Source organism: Petaurus breviceps, unplaced genomic scaffold (genome assembly GCF_028583685.1).
Source record: "Petaurus breviceps papuanus isolate PSGF00001 unplaced genomic scaffold, PetGlider_PUasm1.0 673, whole genome shotgun sequence".
NCBI classification, from domain to species: Eukaryota; Metazoa; Chordata; class Mammalia; order Diprotodontia; family Petauridae; genus Petaurus; species Petaurus breviceps.
Window position 1 is genome coordinate 363,028 of NW_027186448.1, and position 9,309 is coordinate 372,336.

At 44.2% G+C, this 9,309-nt stretch overlaps 1 protein-coding gene across 2 annotated transcripts in view; it reads left to right on the top strand.

Moving 5' to 3' along the window:
* The window catches only part of SENP3 (SUMO specific peptidase 3), a 9,431-nt gene extending 653 nt beyond the window's left edge, over positions 1–8,778 (top strand). The window contains exons 2-11 of one of the 2 annotated variants that reach the window (XM_069104031.1): positions 1,022–1,738; positions 2,386–2,619; positions 2,755–2,866; positions 3,192–3,339; positions 3,644–3,691; positions 6,678–6,755; positions 7,162–7,299; positions 7,637–7,720; positions 7,820–7,870; positions 8,185–8,430. In XM_069104031.1, the coding sequence (XP_068960132.1) occupies positions 1,033–1,738; positions 2,386–2,619; positions 2,755–2,866; positions 3,192–3,339; positions 3,644–3,691; positions 6,678–6,755; positions 7,162–7,299; positions 7,637–7,720; positions 7,820–7,870; positions 8,185–8,295 (1,710 nt within the window). In that variant the 5' untranslated portion in view covers positions 1,022–1,032 and the 3' untranslated portion in view covers positions 8,296–8,430. Of the gene's footprint in view, positions 1–1,021; positions 1,739–2,385; positions 2,620–2,754; positions 2,867–3,191; positions 3,340–3,643; positions 3,692–6,677; positions 6,756–7,161; positions 7,300–7,636; positions 7,721–7,819; positions 7,871–8,184 lie in introns of both variants that reach the window. The other variant, XM_069104032.1, reaches the window with a different exon arrangement.
* The last annotated feature ends 531 nt before the right edge of the window (positions 8,779–9,309 follow it).

Sequence of the window (9,309 nt, forward strand, 5' to 3'; positions counted from 1 at the left end):
TTATTTTCCTCGTTTGTATATTATCTGCTGTGTTAGATATTCTCTCTTCTGCCCCACCCCCCCAAAATAATTCGAGTTATTTCCTACTTTAGAATCTGATTTTCTTTCTCTAATTTCATTCAAAATCCTCTCTCACTAAATCAATTTTAGTATTTTATCTTAGCTCCAACTCCCTTTCCCATCCCAGAGAGTAGTTTTATCTCTTAAAAAGGGTTTCACATTTTACCTTTGCTTTCTCAAACAGTAGTCACCTGTTAACTTTGTTCTTTCTATTCATCTTTTTGAGGACATTGACCCCCTTCTCTTAAGTCTCAGAGGTAGAATTTTTCAACTCGGTCATTCCTTTAGAGTTCTAGTCCTACCTATTAACTCACAGCCAGAGAAACTTGTTCTTAGGTGAATAATGGGAGCCCTAAGATCCTCCATCATCACCACCACTGTAACTCCAGTGGCCTGAGCTAAGTTTAGAGGGATAGGTTTTGGGGGGAGAAAGGAGTAAGAATAGGAAGTGAAAGTTGAAGTAGAGTGGCTCTAGGATAGAAGGCTTTGAATAGGGTTAAAAGAGTAAAAATTAGAATTTACTCTTAACAGGGGTGGGGCCCATATTTGAGGGAGAAATCCTTGGATAGAGGGGAAAGCTATTTCAGCAGTGGTGGCCTTAATCATTTTTTTGAATAATATTTCCTACTCGAAATTAGTCTAGATAACTAATGATTAATTTAGTTGTTGATTAGAAATCTCATAGCTAAAATCTCACAGCTGTTTGATGGAGGTGTGGACAGGGCCCTTCTTAGTCTTATCTTGTTATATGTGGAGTTTTGCCTCCCATATGTCTTGCTTTTGATATTTCCCAGCTTTCTATCTCACGGGATTATGAAGAAGGTATTTTACTCTAAATCTTAAATCATGACTCAAATATGAGTTATATAGGACAGGACATTTTTTGTCTTTGAAGGAAATGTTAACTGGGAAAGGCGCAGGGCAAGGTATTAGATAATGACTTCTTTCTTTCTTCCTAAAGGTTACTTGAAGATGAAAGAGACCTTCCAAGGGAATCGGCCCTGGAGGCCAGCTACCCCTGGAACATCTCCTATCTTTCCATCTCCCCGTCGAGAGCGCCTCCGTTGGCCTCCCCCTCCTAAACCACTATTAAAGTCAGGTGGGGGGTTTGGCCCAGACACAGGAACTGGGACCACAGTTCCTGCCCATCGACTCCCAACCCCTCGGCCCTCATTTGATGCTTCAGCCAGTGAAGAGGATGATGAGGATGAGGAAGAAGAGGAGGAAGAAGAGGTGGTGGCCTGGGGACTTCCTTCAGGCTGGGGCCAGCTAGGAACACCTCAGCATCCCCGTCCTTCCCGTCCTGCATCTCGTAGAGCTTGTTCTCAGCGGCGCCGCCGAGCTATGAGAGCCTTTCGAATGCTGCTGTACTCTAAGAGCTCCTCCTTGACATTCCACTGGAAGCTGTGGGGTCGCCTGAGGGGCCGGCGGCGAGGCCCTCCACACCCCAAGAACCTCCTCCCTCCCCGAGAAGGAGGAGCAGCCCCTCCTGCCACATCACTTAGCTGCAGGCTTGACTCACCAAGGGGACCTCCCCAAGCTGGGCTGGGGCTTTTAGGGGCACTGATGGCTGAAGAAGGGGTTAGGGGATCTCCCACATTGCCCAGTGGGTCATCTCAGGAGGAAGATGGACATGAGTGGACCCAGAGGTCCCCCCAACCTCTGGAAGCTGATGCAGGTAGGTAGGGCAGAAAAGGATTAAACAGAGCAAGATGTCACGGACTTGAGGGCTGGGAAACCAGAATGCCTGGAATGACCACTGAACAGTGGTGATCCTCAAGGATAGGATGATTGAATGAAAGAAAAGCATGTATTGAGCACTCAATTGACTCTTGAATGAGTGGTGAGACTGCTTGGGTCCTGGAATATAGAAAAGCTGTATGCTAGCCTAGGAATCAGATATGGTAGAAAATGAAGTAATATCTCATGTTTTGTCTGGGTGAGACTTGGGAATCGAGGCTGTGGCAGAGAGTCAGGCCTGGATCCAAGGGTGGTTAAATGGAGGTTATTCCCTGGGAAGGAAATTAGTTCTGGGGTGGAAAGAAAACACCTTTTTGAGGAGGGGAGTAACAAATTTTGCATACCCTTATACATAAGAGGAGAGATTCTTTCAGCCTAGTTCCCATACCTGGGCTTCCCTGCAGCTTTCTCCAATTCTTTTGTATTTCCTTTTCCTCATCTTTTTCCACCAACTGTCTTTGCTAATTACTTTTGTTCTTCCAACCTGTAACTTTTTGGCTTTTCGAACTTTATAGTCCACCTGCTTCCCTATGATTCTTTACCCCAACCCTATCTCTTGCCCAAATTTTCTCCCTTACCATGCAGGTCTCCTTCCATGCTCTCTGCCTAATGGCTTTGGGGGAACATCTGGAATGGATGGGGAGCTGGGCCTGGCACCTCCCGATGCTAGCATCCTTATCAGTAATGTATGCAGCATTGGAGACGGGACTGCCCAAGAACTGTTCCAAGGATCTGAATTAGGACCTGCTGAGGAACGTCCAGGAGAAAAAGCTGGGCAGCATAGCCCCCTTCGGGAGGAGCATGTGACCTGTGTACAAAGTAAGGAGATGCTCTGGTACTCTTGGGTTTAGACCAAGATGTCCCCTTTTTCTTCCAAGTCCTAGTGTTTTCCATATGCCTTTCAGATTGGAATTCAAAGACCTGATGAACTTAGTCCCTTCTCTCCTTTACTAGGCATTCTAGATGAGTTCCTTCAGACCTATGGCAGCCTCATTCCTCTTAGCACAGATGAAGTGGTAGAGAAACTGGAGGACATTTTCCAGCAAGAGTTCTCCACACCTTCTAGGTGAGTCTCAGTATGTGCCCTTTGCAATATCACTAGACTTTTAATGCTTCTAGATTAAATAGCTGTGTCTCTAGGTAGGTATTGGAAGAGGGGAAAGATATTGTTTACCCATGGGGAGGAAACCAAAGGCTGGGGGACATGATTTGTACATCTTGGGGAACTGGGGGTGGAGTGCTTGGGCCTTTAAAGGGAATAGAATCTGCAGACAATGTTGAAAGAGAGATGTGGTAGGGAAGAGATAGTGGTTTAGGAGGGCTCTTGTGTTGCCTGGCACATTTCTGCCTGTCTCATTCTTCTTGTGTCACCAATCCTTGGACCTTACCAGAAAAGGGTTAGTTCAGCAGCTGATCCAGTCATACCAGCGTATGCCAGGCAATGCTATGGTGAGAGGCTTTCGTGTGGCCTATAAGCGGCACGTGCTGACCATGGATGACCTGGGGACCTTGTACGGGCAGAACTGGCTTAACGACCAGGTGAGGGATGGAATTGGGTGAGGACCTGGGGCAGCATACATTGATGTTGTTTAAACTAGACTTGTTGGACTAGATGGTCTCTAAGATCCATTCCATCCATGAGACTCTGCTCTCTGAGGGGAAGAAAGTGAGGAAGTAGTAAAATAGACACCTCTGTCCTTTGGATAGAATCTTCTGTATAAGGGGAGGAGCCAGGTCAAAGCTGTCTTCTGTCTGTAATGGGGGTGGAAAGACAGGTTTCTAGGGCTCTTTTTTTTTTAACCTTTTCTAAAGTCATTTTCCCTTTTAATTTTATCTCCCAAAGGTGATGAATATGTATGGAGACTTAGTAATGGACACTGTCCCTGAAAAGGTAGGATGGACCAAATGCCTTAGGCTCTAAGATGAGCCTGGAGTTGGAATGGACAAAAGTTGAAAAGAGGGGAGTGATCATAGGACTTTAAATAGTGGTAGAGCATTTCTGTAGGGTGTAAGGGGTGGGACTGGAAGGTTTTGATTAGTACTTCTGTCAAAGAACTTCAGATTTAAGGCAAGATGGGACCTTAAAGAGCAGGAAAGTGGCACAAAGGATAGAGCAGATAGGGCTCCAGGCTTGGAGTCAGGAAGACCTGAGTTCAAGTATAGCCTCTGACACTAGCTGTGTGATCCTGGGCAAGTCACTTCACCCTGTTTGCCTCAGTTTCCTCATCTGAAATGAGCTGGAGAAGGAAATGGCAAACCTCCTGTATCTCTGCCAAGAAAACCCAATGAAGAGTCGGACATGACTGAAAAGACTGAACATTGAGTCCACCCACCTCATTTTGCAGGTGAAGAAACTGGGGCCCAGCAATAAAGTGACTTGTCCAAAGTCTGGAAAGTAGAAGTGGCAGAGTTGGGATTCTAATCCAGGTCTTCTGACTCCAGAGCTTCCCACTGTGCCATGCTGCCTCCTTGGGGTCTGGCCCTTTTGCAGTGTGTCTAATGGTGGGAGAGGGGCAAACATTGGTACCTAATGTTTTCCCACACTTGTACTATTCCTTCTCCATACATAGCTCTAGGAAGAGGTTTATTTTCAATACTTCTGATTCAAAGGCAAGAGGTTTGGTCTATGAATGAAGATGGGGAAATTAGATTCCTGAGTCTCTGAAGGAAGGGCAGGCACTGGAAGATAACTGATAGATGAAGTCCATGCTTAACAGGCCTCATTAGGGAATGACTTTAACATCTCCGTGCCAATATACCTCCCATCTGACTTTTATCCCTGTCATCCTTACCATTTGCAGCCTTTTAAGACTTTCTTAAATTGAAAGCTGAGCTCTTACCAGAAGCCACTCAGAAAGGGGACTGGGAGAATTTGTAGCTGCAGGAACTGTGGAGGAGAAGATTAGATATCCTGAGAAGAATAGGGACTTTTGGGAAAACTGGGATCAAAGTTAAACTTTTAGGTGATGAATTGAGGTGAAAAGTAAAGGGTAATTTTTCTCTTTGAACTTCCTCCCAAGAAGACTGCTTCTCCCTCCTACATCCCCTCCCCCAATCACTTACAGTAGGCATTCCTCATCTTCCATTGGTTCTGATCCCAGTTTAGGCACTTCCACATTTACTTGGGAGAATAATAATTGCAACTACAACAATAATAGTCTGTTCACACAGCACTTTAAAGTGTGCAAATTGCTTTACATGTGTTAATCTCTTAATCCTCACATCAACTCTAGATTTGTACTGTTATTAGACATATTTTTCAGAGGAGGAAACTGAGGATGAGAGAATTTAAATGATTTAGAGTCACACAGCTAGCAAAGTATATGAGGTATTTGTAGTCTTCCTGAATCCAAGTCTAGCACTGTACTTTATGCAAAAGTAGCTGAGTTTTAAGTTCTGTTTCATGGTGGAGTTTATGTTATTCAGGAGAGGTAAAGGTCTTTTGCTCATCTGTTTGCATAGGAGGAACTGGATGTAATTGAGGTTCAAAGGTAGGATAGGAGAGAGAGGTGGGCTTGAAGGTGTTGGCAGAGCAGCTGACACCTGGGTCTTTCCACTTGACAGCAGGTGGCATGATTACAAGAGGGCTCCCTTCAAAGAGAATGGGGGAGGGATGGAGTAGAGGAAGGAGATATGCTTTAGCCTAGAATACCTTCAGCCCTGCTTCATGGGCAGGGAGGAGGCCATGCACCACCAGCAGAAGACTCCTTCATTCTTCCTCTCTGTTAAGGAGCCAGTGACCCAGGAGGCTGTGTTAAGAGGCCAACCAACTGTCCTTCCTTTCCAAGGACCAGGAAGGATGATCCTGCTATAGGCTCTAGAATTTGTGGTATGGGCAGAGGAGGAGGAGACTGGCATTGGAAGGGGATTAGAGGTAAACCTGTCCAAGTCTGGGAGAGTGGGAAGTCTCCAGATGTCTGCTGTGAAAACCTCATAAATTTCCTGTTTTGGGGGGAAGACAGCAAGGTATAGTGGGAAAAATGGACAGAACTATTGGACTTGAGGTATGAACAACTGGGACATAAATATCTCTTGCACTTCCTAGTTGTGTGAATGTGGGTAAGTCATTTAACCTCTGAAAGGCAGTTTGTTCATCTGTAAAATGGGGTAGTATAGAGCCTGTAGTATTTAGCTCACTGGGTTGTCAGGATCAAGAGACAATGTATGGGGGTGGTGAGGTGTCAGAAGTGAAGAGAGCACCAGCCCTGGAGTCAGGAAGACCTGAGTTCAAATTGGGCCTCAGACACTTAACACAAAAACTAGCCGTGTGACCTTGGGCAAGTCACAACCCCAATTGCCCTCCAAAAAGCCAAAAAAAAAAAAGAGAGGGACAATGTATGTAAAAGATCTTTTTAATCAGCCTAAAGTGTTTATGTATACATATATATATATCTCAGTTATTCAAAGCTAAAAGTTGTCCTTAAGGTTTTTTGAAGGCCATCAACTGTATATTACAAGGGTCCCTTTTTCATTTAGAGAGAATGCTTGTGGTAGGCATTAGCCTGTTTTTATCCTTTGGTACCTTGGTCTCTGAAACATCACTCCCCTTATTTCTTCATTTAAGGATTAATTGAGGAAAGAGAAAAAAGTGGGAAAAGTAATTCCACTTCTTTTTCTCCTCTACTTCAGGTTCGGGATAAGGATGGAATTAGGGATCCTGGCCCCCAGTTCCCCAAAGATCCAAGACTTAAAGGGTGGTGAATGACAGGGGATAAATGTTGGGAAATAGGATGCTGGAGAAGGGAAAGGAAAATTTCAACACTCAGAGACCACCTGCCTACTTCTCTTGAGAGGGAATAACGACTGTTTGATGGATCAGATGTTAGGGACCTAGGCACTTAACATAACTCCAGCTGGCTCTTGTGTCATTTCGGCAGGTTCATTTCTTCAACAGTTTCTTCTATGACAAACTCCGTACCAAGGGTTATGATGGTGTGAAAAGGTGGACCAAAAATGTGAGTTCAGAATTCTTCTCTCCAATCTACCAATAATATTCTTCCTTTTTAGAAGGAGTAATTATGTTTTCCATTATCCCTTTCACCCATTCTTCATTCTTCTGATCTTCCCCAAAGATTCCCTGCCAATGACTTGGTTAGCAGAATTGGTTCCAGTGTCTTTTGTCTTAGTTCATCATTGCTTCATATCTTTACAAACTCATCGCTATAAAACCTCAAAAGGCCCAGGGTTGGGGGAACAGGGTGCAACAACTCAGGAAGATCTAGGCATTCAGCTCATATTCCTTCCTGTAATCCAGATGTTTAGGTCCCCAAACCCTTGCCTCACTATCAGATACCCATGGCAGCTTGTACTTCTCCAGCTTTCCTTCTGGGGCTTATTTCACATTCCATTGCATTTTCTTAGGTGGATATCTTCAATAAGGAACTCCTACTGATCCCTATCCACCTGGAAGTACACTGGTCACTCATTTCTGTGGATGTGAGGCAGCGGACCATCACTTATTTTGACTCACAGCGTACCCTTAACCGAAGGTGTCCCAAGGTGAGGTGTTGAATTAATTGGGAAGGGAAATATGACATGACCCTAATTCTAGGGGAAAGGGGCCTTAGGGGACACAGCTTCTAGCTACTGATATTGAGAGATTAAAGGATATGGTTAATAGAAAGGAGAACTTTAAGAGCATTTCTTTTTTTTATTTTTTGACTGTATGACCCTGTGACTGTACTATTACAAATCTTATAGCCTCTCTGAGCCTCAGTTTCCACATCTTTAAAATGGGGATAATACCCATGGTTCTTAGAGAATTGTTTTGAACATGACATGAGAAAGTGTATAATACACTTATAAAACTGTTGCTAATATTCTTCCACCAATCTAGCATATTGCAAAGTACCTACAGGCTGAGGCAGTGAAGAAGGATCGGCTAGATTTCCACCAGGGATGGAAGGGTTACTTCAAGATGGTGAGTAAACCAGTATGGTACTTAAGAGTATGGGAAGGAAGAGCTTAAATATTCAAAAACTTCCAGACAAGATTCATGTGCTCTTTTTCTCCCTACCAGAATGTGGCCAGACAAAATAATGACAGTGACTGTGGTGCCTTCGTATTGCAGGTGAGCCAGCAGGTAGACCTTATCACTATCCTCTCCCTGGATACTGTCATTTCAACATTGGGAGTGACACTAGGCCTTCTCTGAGTACCCCTACCACTTTATAAAGCCCAGAAGGGCTCTGTTCCATTCAGCCTTTTCTCTGTGGCCTTCTACCCTTCCATTTTGGGATTTGAAATATTGATTACATCTGATCCCCATGTTCTTGAGCTCAGAAGAGGTCATTAATTTGCTCCAACCACAGTTATTTTCCTGTTAGAATTTTCTCAAGTTTTTCCCTCGTTGCCCTCACTGTCCCTTTTTTACTTCATACCCAGTATTGCAAGTACCTGGCCCTGTCTCAGCCCTTCAGCTTCACACAGCAGGACATGCCCAAACTTCGTCGGCAGATCTACAAAGAACTGTGTCACTGCAAACTCACTATGTGAGCCTTGGACCCCAGGCCCCCAACCCTTTGTGAAGGCTGGAGAACATCTTTCCTCTCTCTGACCTGGAAAAAGCTATTCCTTTTTCTCCCTGGACCCTGTGACTCCCTCATATACCTGTTGTTTTTCATATTTAAATGTTTTCCTTGGTTTCTTTTTTTTTCTTTTAAAGAATCCCTATTGATTTATGGGGGGTAGGATTGGCACTGGGAACCCCTTTTCCTTCCTCTGTCCTGAGGAGAGTATGAGAGGGAATGATGAGCCCTTCCCCTTCCATATTCATGGAACTTGGTGGGTTTGGGGTTTTTTTTTTTGGTTTGGGAGGGCAGGGTGGTGGGTTAAGGGATTCCTGTATGCCATGACATCAAACTTTGCTTGTTTATATACATATGTGTGGTGTGTGTGTGTGTGTACGTATGTATGTATGTATGTATGTATATATAAACACTCAGTGATCCTACTCTGGTCAATAAAGGATCCTTTGGAGATTGTGTGTGATGGATGTCTTGCTAGATGCAGGTTGAATGACCAAATGAGCATTCTGTCCTATTGCTTTCCATAGTGGGGTGCAAAAGGGATATAGTGACTGTGCCCAGGAATTACAGGTACTGTTTCTCTTTCAGGTAACAGTGGCTTCCCTTCTACCTAATTCATTAAGGGGAGTTGAGGGCAGATCTCAGAAGCCTGTTTTGTCATGTAACATCTTCCTGATAACACACACTTGATAAAAGGCCCAGATGTCAACTTCAAAGGGATTTGCAGAACTAGATGGGGATGGGTTAAAGACAGGAGATGAAAGTGGAAGATGGGACAGAACTTTTTGAGATCATTGTGGCACTTAGTGCTCAGATTTTTCAGTCTCCTAGTTTACTAAATTACTCCTTGTCTATCCTTTGGCAGCTCTGTTGCTAATTTTTTACCCTCCTAATCAGTTACAAATAATTTCAACCTCTCCAAAGTGAGTGGGGGGGGGTGTGTGTGTGTGTGTGTGTGTGTGTGTGTGTGTGTGTGTGTGTG